Source organism: Cylas formicarius, unplaced genomic scaffold (assembly GCF_029955315.1).
Source record: "Cylas formicarius isolate icCylForm1 unplaced genomic scaffold, icCylForm1.1 PGA_scaffold_10__41_contigs__length_53128322, whole genome shotgun sequence".
NCBI classification, from domain to species: domain Eukaryota; kingdom Metazoa; phylum Arthropoda; class Insecta; order Coleoptera; family Brentidae; genus Cylas; species Cylas formicarius.
In genome coordinates, this window is record NW_026844214.1 from 3,809,133 (window position 1) to 3,831,728 (window position 22,596).

A 22,596-nucleotide genomic window follows, 5' to 3' on the forward strand; every position below is an offset into this window, starting at 1 on the left:
TGTGGAGAAAATCAGAATTATTGGTGAAGTTGCCGACCAAGGCTAGGTTTTTTAAAACCCGAGTTTCAGCAAGTTAGTAACGTACTCAATATGTGCGCAGTCCCCTAGACTAATAGTTGATTGCGGCAGTTTGTGGATACGTTTTTGCAGTTCTTTAAAACATGTTCCAAGGGCGCCTACTATTATTGGTATCATTTCTACCTTTACGTTCCACATCCTGGAGATTTCGATGGAGAGGTCTCATATTTTAAAAACTTTTCAGCTTGTTTAAATGCGATGTTGCTATCAACTTAGATGTTCTTTTCTTGTTATCTTTGATTATTACATATATAACACACTCGTTATATATTATCGCAGTACGCCCTCCGGGTTGCCATTGTCAATTATTATGAATATTATGATTATGTTTATTATTATTATTATTATCATTAAAGTCAAGTGAATAATTACTGTAAAAGTAATTTTATTCTTTCGTTCACTTTCACAATTTTAAAATGCAATTATATAGATTAATGCAATTATAATGATCGTGGTGCACTTGACCGTTTTGAAGCTTGAGGATCTATTCGTCAAAAAGAGCACAGTGGAGGACGTCTAGGAAATATCGTACTGAATCAAGAAGAAGAAATCAAACAAGTATGAGTCGGTTAAGTGGTGTTACTAGTCAGTGCTCAGAACAATAAAGCTGGCAGCATTTGCTGACTGTTGATCTGCAAGCAAGAACAATTTTGTCTACTTTTGTTTGAAATCAGCAAAATGAAGATCTTTGCTTTTTACTGGCCAAGCTGATGCTACCCTTAGAAGTTTTTTTTTAATTTTCATAACAGACCTTAGTAAACAGCAAAGAATTGTACGACCATTTCTATAAGAAATGAATAGATTGGCATAATTTATGTTTGTTTTGCTATATTAAATCAGTGGTTTAGAAAGAATCAATAAACAGGTGTGCAGTTGGCGCCACCCACAAGCTATTTCAAATCTGATTAAATCATCTAATTTCTCAACCCTCAGATGCGAATATTTAAGACTATATTTTTTAAATTATGAAAGCGATTAACAAAAAACATAAAATTACTTTTTTCACTCTGTAAATCCTTCGACTTTAGTTTCCCTAAGTTTTGACGTTAGTTTCTATGACAAATCGAAATATTTTGATACAAAGAATATGATGGTACTCTATCATCTATTCGTTTTGGGACACCCTGTATATGTTAGAACTGTTCAGATCATATTTGTGCAAGTGACTATTTGGACGGGAAATAAATGCAAATAAGTTGAGCCTTACACTTTTTGGCAATAACAAAGATACAATTACACAACAAAGTACCATCCTTAAAATTAAACAATATAAATTGACTTACAATAGGAAAAAGCTAGAAATCTGCAATTGGTCTGTTTTGTTGTTAGCAAATGGGCATACCTAAATACTAATAAAAGAGATAAACCAAAACAAGAACCTAAATACAAAGACAATCATTTAAAATAAAGAATACAAAATAATTTAATATTAGCGTTGAAGAAAATGGTGTACTTTTGAACAGTTTTTATAGCTTTACAAATTAAAATAATTATGTTCAAACTTGCAAAAAATGCTAATGTTTTAGTATCTAGGCTCTCGTTTTGGTTTATCATTTGCAAATTCTAAAAGTTATTGTGTATGTGTGTTCCGCAAGTATTTTCATGAAAATTAAAAAAAATATATTTTTGTGAGGTTATTTCACTAACACCCTCGGTTAATATAATAGTTTATCAATAAGTGTGACAGTTTTTTAGAGACAAATTCTCCTAACATGACAACATAGAAAACGTATTCAATAAAGATCTGATTTTCTTTTGATTTGGGCACGTTTTCATCAACAATCACTCGCAAATATTAATTTAGTTAATTGGTTCTGCTAAAATGTCAATATATATTTCTGAAAAGTTGGCACGATTTTTCCCTGTTATAGAAAAGGCTACATATTTAGTCTTATTTATACTAACGGATCGTTTCAAAGTGTCCAAAAACATTTTTACAATTGTCCACAATTACTGTATCGTCCGCATCGGAAATAACCTTGCCTCCCGCGTCTTGCTTTCCTAATTCATTTATATATACATTAAATAATAGAGGCCCTAGCACAGTTCCTTGCGGTATACTTGTCTTGACAAAGCTCTGGTCACTCAAAATCTTTCCTATTATTGTAAATTGAGGTCTATCACAATGGCACGGATTCCATACTTTTCAAGTATATCAACTAATTGCTCATGTGTGTCAAACGCCTTTTTGCTTTAATTTGATCTTACACTAATTGGTCTATAATTAGTACATATAGGTGATAGCATAGAACTTTTAAACTGGTATATTATCAGACGCAAATATCATTATTAATATATGACATATAGGATATACGATTTTTGAAGTAATTTTGTAGTATCCTGGAGCACAATTGTTGTTTTTGCCGTGACTGTAATTAAAAACATTCATCGTATACTTTTTTCTTTTCTTGTTATGTGAGAGTTAGGCTACTCTATTTCAGCAGCAATTTTTCCTCTTACGTTGATAAAATATTCATTAAACTTCCTATTTATCATTTTGTTGATATGTTTTGGTTAAGTCGTATTTTATTTTTATTTGTATCTCCATTAAATAGTTTATAAATTTTCATAATTTTTTCCTCATTTGGAAACTTTTTCACTGGGTTCTCCTATGTATGTAATTGTTTTAATTTTGATATTTTATATATAGCCACAAAAAGTAGAAAACTAAATTTATTGGAAGCCATGGAGATTAACAAAATGAGACATTCAATTGTATTAATGTATGTACCTCTCCGTCATTGAACTTAAATTCTCACAACAACATTAATTAAGGTTTTATCGTCATTTTTGGTTTGTAAATATTACATTTGATAAAGACACGGTGTTGTAGAAACAAATATCATGTGACAATATATAATTTCGTGAAAATCTGAACTTTTAGTTCTTTTTTTTTCATTTAGATTTTGCATAATAAAAAAATGTTTGCGTTATGAATTGAATTAACCAATTGCTCATAAGTTCATCATCAAGTTTTTTGCCTTTTAATTCTCGTGGCAAAGTTTTTTTTTGTAATTATTTTAGTTAAATTAGAAATCAAAAGAACAAGCCAGTGGTGTATTATTTTTGAAGCAAAGCTTTTCTGTATATTTATATACACATTTTGGCTTTTAAAAGAATCGAATCGAATCGATGCTAACGAATGGTTGATTTATTTCAAGTGGTTTCTGTTTTTGTTCTAGCTGGTGTCCACGAACACCACCCAGCGCAACTGGCGCGGTATCTTTATCGCGTTACTGGTAATAGTGGTCGTCCTGGCCCTCATCGTCACATCGGTAGTTCTTTTGACTCCTCCGGACGAAGGACCGAGGATTAAGGGCGCCAGATTCGAACTTCACGACATTCTAAATCACGAGTTTCAACCGCTGAGGTTCAACGGAACATGGATATCGGGTGAGTAGAGCACTTAATTGGTTTTGAAATAAAGTTTACGATCTCTTAGTGATCTAAATTTCATGTAAAAAATTTCCATTTTATATTTATTTTAAATTTTAAATTTTGAAATTTTGAAATATTAAAGCTTTTCCTAAAAATTATAATTATATAATGATTATAAAGACACTTTTTTTCAAAGAAACTTCTGGATTCTTTGTGGTTAGGTATATTAAAATTGAAAATCCGAAATAACGATCAAATTTTTGAACAAACGTCGGGAACAGCTATGGTTTCTCCATTATGGCCAGTTATAGCCAATATATATTTATTGAAAAGAAAGCCCTTTACACATTAGAGATATTAAGCGTTCCATCACAAAATAACTTTACCACAACCTTCCAAAGACAATGAGTTCGAAAGGTATCCCACACTCGCCATTGTTGAGCATCTTTACATTCAAATCGTCACGGACCACATATTAAAATTTCTCAAAATATATAACATCAAAACCAGGTTTACCTCTTGTCCAAATCTCTCAACATCTTCAATCCGTCAAAGACAAAATTTCGTTTGAGGTACATATGCGGCAAAAAAAATATCAACTAGGCTCAAAGAACATGAAAGAGCCTTAAGACTACGACAAATAAAATCATCATCCGTCATTCTACCAAAAAAATCCGAGAATCTATAGAAATTTATAATGAACCCAACAATTGCACAACCGCAGCTCAGGTCATTAACCAATATGGGGATTAGTCATCTGAGACAGACATCTTTAAGGTCCGAACCCCCCAAAAAACAATATATAAGTAGGTGCAGTTTCAGTTAAGCTCTGAAGAACTCAACAGCCATCGAATTTGATTCATCAACAGCTGACTCAAGGGGAATCTAGAAGATTTGTAAATAGAATATATTTGCAATTTCAGAGAAAATAATCAGATCTTATTTTCATTAGTATTTTAAAAATTTGCTTAGAGCTAGTAGGATAGTAAGTCTACAAACGAAAACTCAACCGGAAGTAAATGGAGCGTTGTTATGGATCGGAAGTTACCCATGAAATCCATTTATTGAAGTATTAGAATTTGCGAGCTACAGTCATACCGTACAACCAAAAGAACTTGCTCACTAAAGTCAGGGGTGGACTCTGGTCGTTTTCGATGATTTGTTAAGGTTTTTTTGTGCGTTCGCGGTTGCCCACGGAAGTAAAGAAAATTATTTTCAGTTACAAAAAATTAATAACTATCGCTACAAAAACAATCACCTTCTCATTATGAACAAACATTCTATAATATAATTCCTGCAAATGATACATCTATAATTTTTTTTACATCTGATAAGGTCTTTTCTTGGGGGTCGTACGCAGTTGGCCAATTTGTGAGATACCTTAGGCAGGCAATTTACTAGGACGTTTATTGTTCATAGTGTGTTTTCATCTTTCCGCTATACTTAATATTCCCTTTTTGCGGATGATGCAGTTGCTACCCTTTCTGTAGCATCGTCTGGGCAACTTAGCATTGAAACCAAGACAACAGTTGAGCAAATGAAAGATAAATTAAGAAACTGATGTTAAATGAAAGTAAAACTAAAATGATCGCCTTCTCAACACGGGATTTAAATAAAAGTTTATTAGTACGCCTCAATGAAAGCACAATCCAACAGGAAAGAGTAAAATTCCTTGGAGTTTATGTAGACTCGAGACTCTGCTGGTTCGAACAGGTTGATCACATTCTCAAAAAATTGTCTGTTTACAGCTTTGTCATTTGGAGGCTGCGCTTTCAGGTTTCTTTCCTCTAGTTAAAAATGTTCTATTTTTCCTATATCTATTCCTGTCTCAACTATGCCTTGGTTTGTTGGGGAAGTTCCTGATTTGCGGAGAAAATCTTTTGGATACAGAATAGTATATTATGCAACAAGTTCGGTAAACGGCATTTGACTCACGAGTTTATTTGACATGAGCGAAGCGAGTGTTTATTAAACGAGTGCCTTAAAAAGTTTACCGAACGTGTTGCAATATATTCACTGACATGACCGTCAGAATTGACAAACGTCAAAATTCAAAGCGTGGGAAATATCTCCGAAAACCGTTCCGTAAAATCCCGAAAATGTCCGAAGTGGCTCGGATCCGTGGGAAACGAAACTGACTTGGTAAAGTGACGCTTCCCGCACTTTATTTATTATTATTATTATTAATTTTATATTTTTATATTCATTTAACAATATCCAACACTTGTAACTCAAGTCTCAAGAAATATAGCTATCTTTATCTTTATCTAAAGTTCTTCGCCATCGCCGTCGTTATGTTCGCGTATCGCATTACTGTCGATTGACTAATTACGATATCGGTACAGGGAGTCGAGAAAATCGATTACGGTGGCAGTGAGTTAATAGGTCGGAATCCATAACATCGGCGTTGAATTTCAGACGTATCGGTGCTCAGTCATAGACGCGGCAGGGCTCGATCATACGACACCCTGTTTGCCGACAAAGTTTTCGCTTCAATGAACCTCCCACAAAGCGAATAAAGCTCCAATAAAATCGATATTTTAATAACACCTGTAGTTGGGAGTTCGCCAGGGACCCATTGAAAGATATTAATAACGTGTTGCTTTGAGCTACGACGTCGCGGCTTTGTTGAGAAGATGTTTGAGTAAATATACGGGCACGAAAGAAAGAAGAACTCATATACGGGTTTACGAAACATTGAACTTGCTGACGTTTCGCCAATCATCCTGTTGGGTTCTTCAGAGCCTAACTGAAACTGGATATCAGCTTATACGGTGCTTAATTTGACGTAATTTCATATTTCATATTTGCAGTAAAGTAGGGTACTGGCAGTTTCCTTTAAATCGATCTTAATTTATGATTTTGATTGATTTCTTCTTCCTACCTGGGAAGCTAAATACCTACAGATACTGTTTTTTGTAGTTATTTTACCTTGCCCCAATATTCGGATGTATACATGTATACCGGCAGGATTGGCAAAATACTGCTGTTCCTCCTTCTTCTGCAAAATCTTTCCAATCCAATGTCGACTCCAGACCTTAAAAAATTCCATTCGTAAAAAAAACGGAATAAAAATACATACTCTTTAATTTAGCATAAAACTTTCAACGCACTTGGTTGACACACCAGAAGGGAAAATCTTAATTTCGCGATCTGGGTATGACATCCAAGTGGCCTAACTGAAACTGTTAAGTTAAGTTCTGAAGAAAGCAACAGGATGATTGGTCAATTGTTAACAAGTTCGACTCAACAACAACCGACACAGAAGTTTTGTAAATAGCAGCTTTTAGAGTTAGCCAATGAAGCTCGGACACTGCGCAAAGAAGATATTGAGACATTGAGAAAACTAAAGGCAATGATGAATATGAATCCCCACAAATATTGTGTTCTATAAAAGGCAGCTCTGGGGATATGATGCAGGAATTCGGAATTCACAGCGGTAAAGGAGACCGCAGAAATTATTACGTTTGAGTCGAAGGAGACGCTGGCTGAGAGTCTCAAAAAGTACAAGAATAAAAAATAAAATCTAAGAGGACCATTAGTTCACCTTTCACATCTCTACTGCATTTGTGGCCAAATGATAAGCCAACCTTTCAAGAGAAACTTAAGAAGTTTAAGGAAATGATGCTTTTTATACCGGGAGATGCAATGGCTTTTTATAGCAGCTTAAAATCAAATAAACGGATAGCGGTAAAGAAGACTGCGGATATTGTTACGTTTAGGTTGAAGGAGAAGCTGACCGAGAGTCTCAAAAAGTGGGATCATGTATAATAAAGGACAATCAAAAATACGTTTCCTTAGAAACGAAGCATCTGATTCTGTGGACCCACTCATGGGGGGGTCAAAACAAACTGACTAAACTAACCAAAACAGAAATATTAAAATGACTTTTTTCTTTCTTTATATTTTTTTCAACGATATAGAGCGCAAATTAAAATCATTCAGCATGTTTATATGCCTTTGTGGCCAAATGATAAGCCAATCTCTGAAGAGAAACTTAAGAATTTAAAGAAAATGATGCATCTTATACCGAGAGATACTCTGTCTTTATATGGCAGCTTCAAATCAGGTAAACATATAGTGGAAGATGTAGATGGATTTGGCGTGGAGTAGCTAGATTTCAGTGTTGAAGCAGAGAGAATAATTTAGTTATCGAATTTTATATTTTTCCTTCATTATTGCTCTTGTATTGTACCATTTGTAAAAACTTCTTATTGCTGTTTTTCATTTTGCAAAACCCTACCAAGCCACGAAATTTTTAGTATTTTTGAAAATAAATAAATAAAAACCTGTTATATTGATTTTCTTATTTAGAAAAAAGTTCATTTACAAATATCTTAATGCTATTTATTGGAGGGTTGAAAATTTTTTGGATAACGTGCCCTAATTATTCTCGAAGCGTCCGTCAAAATTAAAAATTAAAATTGCTTACTTACATACTGTTGTTTGTTTTAAAATAAATGTTTGGGTATTAAATAATATTAAATAGCATTGATCTGGCCCAGAGGTGATTTATTGATATTTTTTTCTTTGGTAGGCAACCAGTAAAGCGGGATAAGTTTGGTATTTTTGCACGATATTTCTAGGCATTTCTTTTTTTACTAATAATTACATCCGAACTACACTACAAGGTGCGCAACTAATAACAGCGATCGACAGTACTAACCGATAAGATATCTGTAGAGCTGAGTTATTAGTTCATGTAGTAGTAGAGAGAAGTGCCCGTAAGTTCCAGTACATATTGCGAAATTATATGGAGTCAATTTCGACAGTTGCTAGCCAAATGCATAAATGCATTAACGCATCTTAAATATTTTCAGTTACAGTCATTCTTCATTATCCAAGTAGATCCGTAGCCGCAGCCCTACCATATCTATTTTGTTCTTTGGTCTAACCACGTAAATCGAGAACTTTTGGGTTTTGCAAGCATCGGGTTCGAGATTTGGTGGAAGTTTTACTTATTTTTGGAATTTTTGGAAATATATAGAATTTTAAACCCGGCTGCTGCTATTTAATTTCGTCGTTGTGACTTATCTTGCGTTTTGCTTTTGCTTTACTTTTTCTTGCGGCACTACAACCTCGCGTGAGGGCTTATATCTGATTTAGCTATATTAATTATACACCTTAACTATGGTTTTAAGATACTGTTTTATATAGCGAGACAGGTCACTAGAATTTCTGGACACTCCAGCATTTTTCCCGAGGTCGTCTCGTCTGAGTATTAACGGCGGCCCGTTTCTGACCGCTTACATCATGAGTACAGGGTAGAGTTCTCCAAAAGATATACCGTTTCCGCTTCATAATCCCGTATTTAAGTTTGGTAAATTTTTATGAAGCTTAGATTTCTCTGTGTCAATTCCACAATGGCATTCCAGAACCGTACTTCGGTACTTCGTGCATACAAATGCTGAAAGCTGACAGATTTGTGTAGAGTTGAGATTTGATAGGTGAGATCCCTCGATTACTATTAGTCCATGCAGTGAAAAAATCCATTTTGACTTTTAAATTACAACAGACTGTTGTAAGGCTTGCCATGAAAAGTTTTCGTGGGCTAACATCTAAAATACGGCTCTGGCTAGTGGGACACGTGCTGAAAAAAATGGTCCCTTCCGCTTTGCAACAGGCGGGTCCTAAACTCATTCTAAATTCAAAACCAAAAAAGGTTGTAAAATCGGTATATCTTTAAGAGGACTCTACCATCCAACTCTCAATGTCGCGGATTTTTTTTTTATTTATTTAAGTCTAAATTATTTCAGTGTGATATATTGTGTTGCTTCACTCAAAATGGAGTCAGTTAGGAAAATGGGTTATTCTGAGGAAGAAAAGCTTCAAGCAGTTCGTCTTTTTATTGCAAGAACAACAGAATCGCTGCAGTTCAACGGCAATATCCTCAGATTAATTCTGGACGACGCAACGGGAACCGTCAGCTGACACAACCAAACGCATTATTCAGCAATTTAATGACACCAAAAGTCTTAGTCGAAAAAAGAGAACCACTGTTGGAAATGAAGATGACGACATGAATATTTTGCTTTGCATATTACAAGATTCAGTCCTCTTTAAAATATTAAAAATATAGAGGCATATAACAGAGTATCCCGATTTTTTTTGGAAAAAGTATTTTTACTGATAAAGCAACCTTCATCACGGCGACAGGGTCGTAGATCGGTGCCTGTGTGTTGTGGAGTCCGGTGACGTATCACTGACCTGTTTTCCCATCTAACCTAAAAAGTTAAGATTTAAGAAATGCAGAGGGCAAATGTGACAATTATGGAAAAGTATAATACACAATGTAATCTGTAATCTTTCATGGAGGAACAATAACCGTTAGATAATATCGTTTATTTGAACTTACACCAATTTTTATCTATGATTAACTGGCGAACACTGTTTTTTAAATGAAATAGAAAAAGTGGTTTATTAGTTTTTGACGAAGGTATCTTTAATTTAATTGGAAATTCATTAAGAAATTGGGTTATTGCATAGGGAAATGACCATTTGTAAAGTTCAGTCGAGTGAAGTGGCCGGCTAATAGCCCTGATTTAAAGCGTCTTGATATTTTTCTACGGGGATTTTTGAATAACCGAATATATAATGATAGACCTCAAACCGACTGTTGAGCTAAAAAAACTTGACAAGAAATATTTATGGTCCAGACTTTATTTTGATTTCAAATCAGGAGAACAAGATCCAAGATATGTTTCTCAAGTTTGGAATGTGCATTTGTTATCCTTTAGAACTTTTATATTAAAAGTTTTTCTCAGTGGCTTCCGAAAACGCAAATATAAATATTTAACCCTATTCAACACAAAAATTAACCCTATACTACAAAAAAATTAATACATAAAAATGTTGAGTAAACATCTGACACTATCCCTGCAGCGACGCCGACACCTAAAAGTGTGTTTTAAATCAGCCATATTCAATTTATAGTGTAATCCTTTATCTCTATATCGAAGCTCTGAAACGTTTCCCGTAATTGTAATTGGAAAATGTATTGTATCGGATTATTTATGTCGATATCAGTCTAATAATAACCTACCCATAATAGAGTGGCTTCTACAACAGGTACGTTAAATGCCACTGGGTCGTGAGCATTTATTTTTAATTTGAACGATTGATTCCACGCGGTAGACCTGAGAGGTTAATCGTGTATTGATAATTGTACCTCCAGAATTAGCTTGCTACTCAATTTTAACTTATTTCCTTCTTTTCACGGCCAGCTCTGAAAAACGGATGTGCAACCAAACCATCTGCGAAGGAAAAGATAAAGATAAAGATAGCTTTATTTCCATAAGACTTGAGTTATTGAGTGTTAGATATTGTCAGTATAATACGAATATAAAAATATAAAATTATCTTAATATAATTAATTAGTTAATAATAATTATGATAATTAATAACATTAGATGAATAACAAATACATAAACAATATAAAACAACGAATACGTATAAAAACGTCTAACAAGAAAGAGAATCGTAAATGTCATCTGAATATTGTTTGAATAGTTATCTCCTTCAGTTCGATAGGCAATTTATTATACATTTTTACCGTCAAAATAAAAAGACTAATTGATGTAAGAGACAGTCGGTGTGTAGGTATTTGAATTTTAAGATTGTAGTGTAGTGTATTCCTCGGCTTAAACAGTATAGTCTGTAAAATGAGTTTCTGCATCCTAAAGACTTCGCACGTGCAGAAACTTCCCAACAAACCAAGGCGTAGTTGAGACAGGAAAAACCTGAGGGCACACTTTCCTATTTTATTGTGCTATCATTGAAGCGTACTAATAAACTCTTATTTAAATCCTGCGTTGAAAAGGCATCGCCTTAGTTTTACATTCATTTAATATCAATTTGTTAATTTCTGCATAATGTTCCATTTGCTCAGCAGTTGTCTTGCTTGCAATACTAAGTTGCTCAGATAAAGCTGCAGAAAGGGTAGAAACTCCATCATCCGCAATAAGGGAAAAGTAAGTATGGGGGAAAGATGAAAACGAATCATTTATAAACACTATGAACAATAAAGGACCGAGTAAACTTCCCTGAGGTACACCACCATTCAATGAGCTGTAATTAGAAAGATCTTAATCAAGTTAAGGCCTTAACTCTAATATCATATGAACAAAGCTTGCTATCATCAACATCGATCAAGTCAAACGCTCTTGAAGGTCGAAAAAAAAACACATGTCTGCTGCCTTTCTTCTAACTTGCCAAAAATATGCTTATATAAAGAGAGAATATCATCTTACGTTGATCGCTTTTTTCGAAAACCAAATTGCAAGCCTGAAAATTTGAAAGTCTTAAAAACAGTGCTTTTTCGCAGATTTGTGAAAAAACTGATATGAGGATTATAGCTCTATAACTTGAAATAATTGTTGCACAGTCTTTTTTTTGCAGGGTGGTAGTTCAGCCCTGAATTTTGGCGCCTTCTAGCGGATCACTTGCGTTGTGTCTTGCCTTAAATAATCATCTATTGCACCCATCGCCTCGGATGATATGCCCCAGATATGAAGCTTTCCGTATTTTAATATAGAACCGTGACTTATCCTTCCGTACTCTTTGGTACTCTAATAGCTTTTATAGTTGAGGCCCAACTCTCTCAACCAAAATATTGCAGAACATGAATTATGTAACAACGCACCATTTGTATCTTAAGCTGTAGGTTAAGGTTAGATCTGATGAACAATTTCTTCATGCTAATAAAATTTCGTCGAGTCTGCTCAATCCTGGGTTTAATTTCAATTCAGGGGGTCGCAACTTGTTGTAAAACGGCACCTGTTGGGCTAAATCTCCATATACGATTTAATTTCCAGAAACTGTCAGTTTGGTCTTAGGGGTATTTATTGACAAAGACGTTTTGCCGTGGTGCATTATATGGTTCATACTGATCTGATGTTAGTTATTGGGTTTCCATTTATTTTGATTCCTTTTGTTTCTTCTACAAGTGCTTACCACGAATTAAAATTAAAGTCTAGGTTGACCTTTTTTTTTATTAGTACAAAAAAAGACCGAAGTAAACAATCAACATTAAATTATAAACTCCCAAACAATTATTAAGTCCATTTATTTTAAGAAGATTTCTCCCTCTTACCCAAAAAACTTCGTTGATTCTCTTGTATATTCCATGATCGAATGGTCCATTTTTAATGACCAGCAAAAATCCGCCATAGTTGCAACGTTCTATCGAACTTCATATCTGCGTTTCACTTCTTTTATATCTTGCCTTGCTCCTCACTGACGGCACCAAGATTTTCGGGAAAGTAGTCCAGACATGCGTGTAAAAATCGAAGTTTTATACTCATATTGCATTCCATTTGCCTAAATTTATCTAACGTGTAATGTGGATATTTGTTGTTTAATATACAACGGTGGTAACAAAATTTTTCGTGGAAAAACAGCAGAGTGGGGAATATTTTTTGATCCTAGAGTTGTGGCCAGTTCTTTTTCACAAAATTTTGATGTCCGTTTCTACTGTACCACATTGAAAACCGTCGCAATTTGTATTTCATAACTGCTGCCTTGGTTGAATTCTTCAGAACTATACTGAGAACTATAGTTCCTGTAATTGATTTTCTCAAACAGTATTTCCAGATTGTCATATCATTCTTTCATTTGCACAGAATGAGAAATAGGTACAGAAGCAAGACCAGTAACACATTTCTGTTGTGCAAAAAACGGCTTGGAAAGACCATTACTAAGTCACTAAGTTCTGGTTGTGAAAATAACTGCGGAACAATTTATATATTACCAACATCACGAAGGGTATCTTCATCTATTTCGGTTTCATAAAAAGCTGTTCTTATCTTCTGCTAAATTGGTGACTTGAGGTTGTTTTTCAATGCGTTCAATGTTTTCAAAATTTTTAGTATTATATCAATGACCATTGTACATACACTACCCCATTTCATTGCAATTCTAGAAGGTAGAACTCGCGTTATTCCAATATCTTAAAGGTGCATATACCTTGCAAACAATATGTGGCGCCTAGGAATTGTCTCGATCACCATCACTAAATCTATCGACCACAAAAGAACCACAAATATAGCAAAACGTATCTGGAATATTTTTACAAAGTCTTATAGCCTTAGACCACTTTATTCTTGGCTTTTTTCCATATGGGCTCTACAATTACTTACCCTATGCCGCATTAAATATGGACCACTCCGTATAGGATAGACTAAAAGTAAAATTTCAAGATTTTTGTGCGTATTTAACATTTAACATTTCTTAAGCTGCGTCATAAAAAAGACACGTTATGGCAAAATAGACAGGGTTTACGTGTAACCATGGGAACGAAGGCGATTATAGGTTGACTGGATTCACTATGCAGCCTGTCTCAACCAGTAACAAATAGAACGAGTGAACTTCAGGGTAAAGCACATTTGGAAATTTTCGGGATATTACCGCACCGGTTTGGGAGCAATCGGATGTTTTCCAAGATTTTACCACACGACTTGAATTTTGACGTTTGTCAACTCTGACGTTCATGTCAGTGAAAGTATTCATGTTTAGAAAAAATGTAAAAAAAAAACTAACTAAAAGCTGACAATCGTAGAAAAAGTATATTATGCAACATGTTTCATAAACTTTTTAAGTCACTCGTTTATGAAACACTCGCCCCGCTCGTGCCAAATGAACTCGTGACTTAAATGCCACTTATCGCACTTGTTGCTATTGCAATAAGCGTTAAGTGCCTTAAATAATGTGAAATGCGTACTATATATATTACTTAGTTATAACATATATATTATTTAGTAATAATTTAGCATTTGTGGATGAATTCTAGTAAGGTATACAGTAGAAACTACCTACCAAAAAAAATATAAAATACTTGGTAATAACTGCAAAAATCAAATATTTGGTTTTGTTGATCGTCTCTATCTCTGCATAAAGGCTTGTAATGTACTTGTGTATTCCTAAAATTGCATGAACATAACTGAAATGTATTAACACCAACATGAACCGTATGGTTTTAGTGTACCAATTTTTCGAAATGTTGTTTAAACTTATAATTTCTTATAAGTCATTTAAATCTACTTTCTCTTTTATACAAGTTCCCTCAAGCGGATCTTAATATTTCTTCCTTGTACTTGATCCTCCCAGTGTTTTGGTCGTGTTGTCCCCACCTTAAAATGAATACTCCATTTTCCTCAGTCTTTTTTGACGCTTAACATCTTGTTTCTCTGCACCTGAGACATCTTTTGGGTTAAATACCTTTATATTATATACCAGAACAAAATAAATTAATTTTACTTTGTTCAATTATATCTTTCTTGTGTATAAGTATCTAACTATGCATTTACCACCTGAAATTAACTAAATTTCTGTTTTTAAAAAGTAATAAAATGTCAATTTAATAAGATAAAATATTTTTAAAAAGTAATAAATCACTGGTTGTAGCCTAAAAATTCTGTTTTTTTAGCTATTACCCTCTGTTACACTGAACATGAGACACTTTGCCACCAACTTACAAAACCGACTGATGTCAGGTATTTTAATGCCGTCTACAGGTTATTCCGAGAGGACGATATACTTTGAGACACACGATACCTCTGCTGTGTCGATGGATAACTTGGGGTGAAACTTGTGTGGGTGCTTGCATAGTGGGTGCTTGCATGTTAATATTGTAACGGCAACGGTACATTTACAAGAGAAACGTATGTTCCAAAAATTGGAAAAAAAATGAATAAATAAAATAATTTTTTTGACATTACGAACTAGGAGAAGTAGAAGTAGAGGAGAAGTTTTCAAATGACATTCTACAGTCTGAAAAATAGATTTTTTGTGAGGGACTGGAGATATTAATGACATACAATAAACAATTTTTAGCTTCGAAAATATTTTACCTTCATGGTACCATGGACACCTTGTGTAATACACAAAGATTTCTCAATTAGGTAATTATATTTGTGTTACTACAAAAAAAAGAGCAAATCCCACGGAAAAACGAACGCTCCCGATTGAACATTCCGCTGAACATCCAAAAACGGAAATTATAACTCGTAACATTTCTCCATCGGGAGATTATCCGGATCATCCGGTAAAACTCTTACCTGGTCCTCGATCGCATTATATTGTCCCAGACGTCCCATTTTATCGGAAAAACGCTAACGAAAAGTTTCCATTTCAGACGACGAATTGCTGTTCAAAGACCAATGGGGCGGAATAAGTCTCATGTATGCGTCGAATTTGTCGGTGAGGACACTCATGTCGAATCAATCCTACGTAAGTATGATAAATTTATTCGGACACTTTCGAACATATCATCGCGCTGCTGTATAATTTTGCGGGTTCTGAATATCATTAGTAGGTTTTGAAAATAATCCTGCTTTTTCTAAAATCAAACAAAGGTGATGAAAATCCATTTTACAAAATAACTAAGGACTAGAAGTTCAGATTTTCAGGAAATTATATATTTTCACATGACAATTGTTTCGAAAAAACCATGTCTTTATCAAATGTAATGATTACAAACTACCAGCTAATATATATAACGAAAAATGACAATAAAACCTTAATTAATGTTATGATAATTTAAGTTCAATAAAGGAGAGGTATTTAAATCTAATTGATCGTTAAGCATTACATTTCAATATCTCATTTTGTTAATCTCAGTGGCTTCCAATAAACTTCATTTTCTATTTTTTATGGCTGTATGTGAAATATCAAAATTATCGTCACAAATGGGTTTTTCTGTGTTTAAGTGTGTAGCATAATTAGAATCTAGAGTAGAAGAACGAAGACACGAGTTCAGAAAATGGGATACAAACAACATTTATGTAAAGGTAATACATTCTGGATTTTCTCATAGACTTAATCTTAAGTTAGACAAATTAATTTCTAATACAAAATATGTACCTTTCGAACCGTTGAAGATACAAAACTGCAATTTTCCTAACAGAAGCTTATAAGAAATGGCCCTGTTCCGACGCCGGTATCCATCTTATTTTCGCGATTTTCCACTGTTTTTGGACATTTCTATGAAAGACGATAAGTGTCCGAAATTTGAAGAAGTCGACCTCATGTTTGGCACATATATGCAGCTTTGCCCCGACTGAAAATGGAGGGGCTGTGGGGTCGGGAAGTATTCTAAAAAAATAAAAAATCTCGTGTGCAAGGGTCTGCAAAAAAACATCATTTTTCAAAAACCGTTTACGAGATCAAAAAAATTCTTAAACCAGAGAGAGGATGCAGGATGGCAAATGATACGGCTCCATTAACTTTTATTCTTGACAATTTTTCAATAATACAGGGTGCGTCGCAAATTCAAAAAAAAACTGAAAAACTGTTCTCCCTATTATTAATAATTGGTTATAACTGAAAGACTATGATTCAGATCTCACTCTCTTTTATATTGAGATATAGCTCGCCTAGACAGCAACACTTTTGTTTCCAAGGTTTTCACCTATTGTATAGGGTGTTCCGATATTCCGTGCTAAATGAGAAATGTGTTAAGCGTCCTCAATTTGCAGATGTCAACTTCAAATTTACCAGAGAAGTAAAAGTCCGTGTGCACATTTAGACAGTAGAAATTGGGTGCAATCAAATTTTACTAAGTATTTTCGAAAAAAAAAATTTTTTTGGTAATTTTAGCTTCTAGAAAAATATGTTTTCCTCCATAATCGTTCACCCGATCGGCAAAATCCTTTAACCAACAGACGCGGATGATCCAGTGCAATAAAATTTATTTCAGGCATTTTTTGGATTATATACAGGATTTTCAAATTATAGTCAAAAATCTAAAAGACCTAGAAAATTGTTCTATCACAGAGCAAATTATTAGCCGCAAATGAAAAATCGTAAAAAATATGGCTAATTGGTTCAAACAGTGTCACAGGCCGCATCAAGAGCTACAATTTTTGTATTTCACGGTTTTTGTCTATCACATGAGCTGCTCGGGATATTTGAAAAAATCCATATTGAAATCGTTATTTCGGGGGCTGGCAAGATGCGATGACGTCATTGATTATTATGGCGCACTGCACGGTTTTAGAAAAAACTTATTTTTTCGAAAACCATTTATTATTTTCAAAAAACTCTTAAACCAGGAAACGTGGAAGATCCAGGGCTATAACTTCTACTTCGAACATTGTTTGAATCATATACAGAGTGTGTCGTTTATTCACAAAAATTCTAAAAGATCCTAAAAATTTCCGTTTTTGTGGGTAAATTATTGGCGATAAACGAAAAACCGTTAAAGATGGGATAATTTCATTTAAATAGTATCGTAAACTGTGCCGAGAGAGAGTTTGAGGTTTCGTCACTTATACAGGGCGCGAGATATTTGAAAAAATATCATTCGACAACGCAATTATTTGTGCAAATTTTATTATTTACCGATGTTTTCTGTAACTTTAAGTTCGACGAGATGTGAAGGTCATTTTATACAGGGTGCATGCGCAATTAAATTACGTCGATTTTGCGAAAGTTTTATAGTGGTCCTGAGGACGAAGCTATTCGTGCTAGGCGAGACAAGCAATCTTGTTTCTTTTTGCATTTGCATTTTTATGTTCTATTTGTTAAATTAATAAAGTTATTAAAAAAATCTTTATGTGTCACACAATGTGTGCTCTGCAGGTACACAGAGTGACCGCCTTAATTATTGTATTTTTATGTAAATTAAAATATTTATATATGTATAAATTATTGTTTCGTGCTTGTTCCAGATGAGACTGAATCCCGCAAGATTTTCGCTGTCACCTGATCAGAGATATTTACTGCTGGCGCAGAACGTCCAGAAATTATTCAGGCATTCTTTTCTTGCTCAGTACACAATCTACGATATTCAAACTGGGTGAGCTGATATCTCTTATAATACGGAATTTTACAGTTCTATTTAGTTGCTTAAATTATAATTTTAAATTAAATATCGGGGTTGTCTGGAAGTTTTTATATGATGCTATTCTTTTGACAATAATAATAGACATATACGAGACCTTTATAACAAATTTTTATGACTTGCTGGCTAATCCTATGAATGATGATGATGATGATGGCGATAATTAGAATGATACAGACAAACTTTTGATAACTTCTCGTCAGTGAACACCATTTCGCCAAGTACTTACTTATGTTTCGAGTCGAAATTACTACGTTAATTGTTGTGTTAAGTTGCAAAATAAATAAAATTAAGGGAGGTGAAACGATCAAAGGATATAACTGCACAAAAGTAACATATCTCCAGTAGAGCCATTTTACAACTAACTAAAATGATTATAAATAAAATAGATATGTGAGTTACAAAAATGGGAGCGGGTATAGGATAGCGAGTTATCGAAATAAGGATAGGTTTGCTAAAGAAAAAGTCCGCAAATTTGACTACCCAAAGAATTCTAAATTTAATACCATAAGGAGAGGTGAAAGCAGGAAAGTAAAGTATAGTTAGATTCTCGTTTTCATGGCCTCATGGTTTTATTCCTCGCAATACAAACTAAACTAAATTACAATTGCATTTTGTCGCTCAAAAACGAGGTAAGGTAAGAAGACAACTCAAAAAGGTCAGAGTTAAAAAAGTTCATTTCACAAGTTTAATTTAATTAAATGAAACCTAACCCTCTAAAATTCTAGAAGGCAGCGAAAATTTCAAGAAAATCAGGCAAAAAATTAACATATTGTAAATATTTGTTTTTTTTTTCCTTTTCGTTGAGCTGAGCATTGGTGCATGCTTTTGAAACAACCTGTACCTGTACAGCACTACAATATAATATAAAATAATACAATATATATCTAGAAAATTGTTATTTATTTTACAAAGTTTAGGAAGTTATTTAGATATTTCCATAAAAAATGAGAAATGTATGAAAATACATCATTCATAATGTTTCGATTCAATACATTCCACAGTGGAAGAGTTGTACATGGACGTCGTGATATTTTACATGAATTATTAGATAAAAATAGGCCTAATCATCATTCTCAATAATTTGCAGCATTTTTTTACATACCAGAATGTTTTATGTATATACAGTGTCTGTTTAAAGAATGTACGGTATATGAAAAAGATTAAATATTTATAATTAATGAAGTGCAAAAATTAATACGTTTTGCCATATAAAAATAATTAAAAAAAATTAATTGCTATTTTTTGTCGACGGGTTTATATAACAAAGTAATATTTTGGAAGTATGTGAATCGCAGCAACTTTCGCCTATCAGTTTTTTTGTTATTTTCTACAGTTTTTGAGATAAGCTATCATCCCGAGATAAAATGCAACTCGGCACAGGGTGAGCCAACGATAGTGATGGTTTTGAAAGTTATGCGAAAATGGTAAATACAAAAATTGTAAAGATTATTAGGATGCACAACTTGAAATTATTTTAAAGTATACACGGTGGCTCGAAAAGGCGTGCCGAATAACATTTTAAATTTTGTATTGAATTCGATTTAAAATTCGTCAACTTTTGTATTAATAATAATAGATGCCTAAACCTAAACCTGTGCAATATTTAAATATTTCTAAAAAGATACTAGCTTTCACATTTGAAAACAAATTACTATAGGGAAATTATTTTTGAACCCAAATTTTAAATTAGAGTTAATGCAATTTTTCAAAGAAATTTCCACTGGCTACTGCAATACTTTTTACAAAACTTCTGGATTCCTCCTGGATCGGTTTTTGTTGATTCGAACTTGCTAGCTTTCTGCTTTTGCGCTTGATGTTCTGTCCATAAAGGCTTGTTAATTTTTCAATGAATCCAGAAGTTTTTTTAGAAAGTACAGTCGAAGCTTTATATGGCGAAATTGAAGGGATTGCTTTTTTTTCGTTATAAATATTTATAGGCCCTTGAAAAATAACAATACTGCAGATGGTAATTGTAATATTTAATTATTTTATATACATATTTTAACATCTACTTAGGAACATTTTATATATATAGTTAAGGACTACATTTAATGTTTCAAATAATCATTTTCTTTGGAATTTTTTTAGTACGCCAATACGCATCTCGTACTTTGGCTTGTATTTTCACCATTTCTTCGAGATGGTCCTCTTCCCCATGATACATAAGAAAATTCTCAAGCAGCTTAACTGATTATAGGGCTTGTTGAATGGTTGGTCCCATATCAACTTCTTCATCTTCTTCTTCCTCTTGGTGCTCTTCCTCACCCTTTCTTGCTTGTTGTAATATGGCTTGTTCTGCCAAGTCTGCTGTTGTAAGCAAATCCTGATCTATCACCATAAAATCTTGCAACTCCTCACTTGTAAACGTAATTGTTGTTTGAAACTGCTTTATTCACTCGCTTAGTAGCTGATTATCTTCCAAGTCCTGTTCGCATTCTGTCTCGGTAGTAAGTCCTGCATGACGATAGGAGTGTTGAATTGTTTCTGCTGTCACCTGTTTCCAAGCTTTACTAATAAAGTTAGCTGCATCTAGCATATTAATGGAAAATTTGTCTTCGGGCTGTCTCCATTAAATTCAAATTTGCGATGTCATCCATGCAGACTTGTTTGCCTTCTAAGTGACCGGCAAACGCTTGATGTTCTTAAAACATCGTAGATTAGTTGATTTCACAATCATGACTAGCTCTCTTTTTTCTCTCCCAGTCATATTGGCAGCTACTAACACTGTTATACGTTATTTAGAAAGTTTTCCACCCACACACTTTTCGCTTCCAAATATAAGAGTTTTATCTGGCGTCAGCAGGGTAATTTTCTGCTAGTTTTGGCAACGTCTCCTCCAGCCAATCGTTAGTGACGTTTCTGCCGACATCAAGGGCTTCGCCACTTATCTCTTCATAATTTATATCATGTCTCTGTTTGAACTTCCCCAACCATCGTTCGGAAGCCTTGAGATTGATAATGCCAAACTGTTAACTTTTCTGCTTTTAGTTTTACGATAGGTCCAGAGAGTGCTACGTTTATAAGACGTTGCTGTTGGAACCACTGTTGGCTTTCTTAGTTTTTTACTAGAACTGCCTGCCGCTTTAGCCTGAATGATTTTATTTTTGGTACTTCCAAATCGTGGATACAGTCGACGGTGTAAGTCCGTATCGACGTCCCACATCACTTTTCTTTTCTCCCCGTTCTATCTACCGAATTAAAGCAACTTTATCATCTAGAGATAGAATTGTTCGCTTACTCGCCATGTTCGCCGTATTCACTAAGTCAAATTAGAACTTATTGAAACAATGTTGTGCTTTTATACGTACCGATAAGGGCATTAGCATAATCGCTTATTACGAGAAAAACACTTAGGACGACGAGGTTCTCGGTAATTAGATTATTAGGGTAAGGAATTCTGAGATGGTAAGAGATTTTACTAATTACAAGTCGGCCTGCATTCCTTACTTTGTTACCTGATGTGACCTTTTTGCTTTCGGTATGGAGAGCTAGAAATTCTTTATACAGCTTTGTATGGAGAGCCAATAGTACAAAAAATTTTGTTCATAATACAGAGTTCTACGTTATACAGAGTTTCGCTATAGGGAGTTGTCACTGTATTACATTAGCCTCTGGAAGTTTCTTTGAAAAATTAAAATTCCTTTACGGAGAGGAGATCAAGCGCAACAGCAGAAAGTTTAGCCAGTCCGACTCAACAAAAACCGACGCAGGAGGAATCCAGAAATTTTGTAAAAAGTTATATGTAATAGAATTTGCTGCAGGGTGTTCACAATGAAGAAAGATATTTGGACAATTTTAAATTAAAAATCTGGATTTTCTTAAATTGCACACCACATATATTATCATATTTTCCACAAGTTTAATAAGTATATCATATCAATACTTTGCTAGTTATTTTAACTTTTCCCACATTTATCCTTCTTACTACCTGAGACTATTGCTATAATATTAGTTGGCCATGATGAAACTATTAGCCCACAGGATTCTGTTAAGATTAAAAGATGAACAAGTTAATGAACTTTGGAAACGTAGATAGTAGTTGGCAATTTTATTGAAAATAACTGCCAATTTTTAAATTCACAGCAAAGTAGACAAAAATATTTACTACAAATTAATTTATCTTATTTGAAATTATTATTGTGGCGCAACAAATGTTCAAAAATATGCCCTTCAACTTGAATACACATGTTTTTCTGTTCTTGGACGTTCCTTAGCATAAACCGTATTAGTCTCATTTTGTTATGACCTACTAATATTATAGGAGTAGTCTTAGACATTTATTTAAATGGAGCACCCTG

General features: G+C 33.9%; 1 protein-coding gene across 5 annotated transcripts in view; it reads left to right on the forward strand.

Moving 5' to 3' along the window:
- Window positions 1–22,596, forward strand: part of LOC132696523 (inactive dipeptidyl peptidase 10) — a 227,673-nt gene that overhangs the window by 112,991 nt on the left and 92,086 nt on the right. For all 5 annotated transcript variants that reach the window (XM_060661422.1, XM_060661395.1, XM_060661404.1 and 2 more), the window contains exons 4-6: window positions 3,261–3,471; window positions 15,587–15,681; window positions 18,123–18,250. In XM_060661422.1, the coding sequence (XP_060517405.1) occupies window positions 3,261–3,471; window positions 15,587–15,681; window positions 18,123–18,250 (434 nt within the window). The remainder of the gene's footprint in view (window positions 1–3,260; window positions 3,472–15,586; window positions 15,682–18,122; window positions 18,251–22,596) is intronic.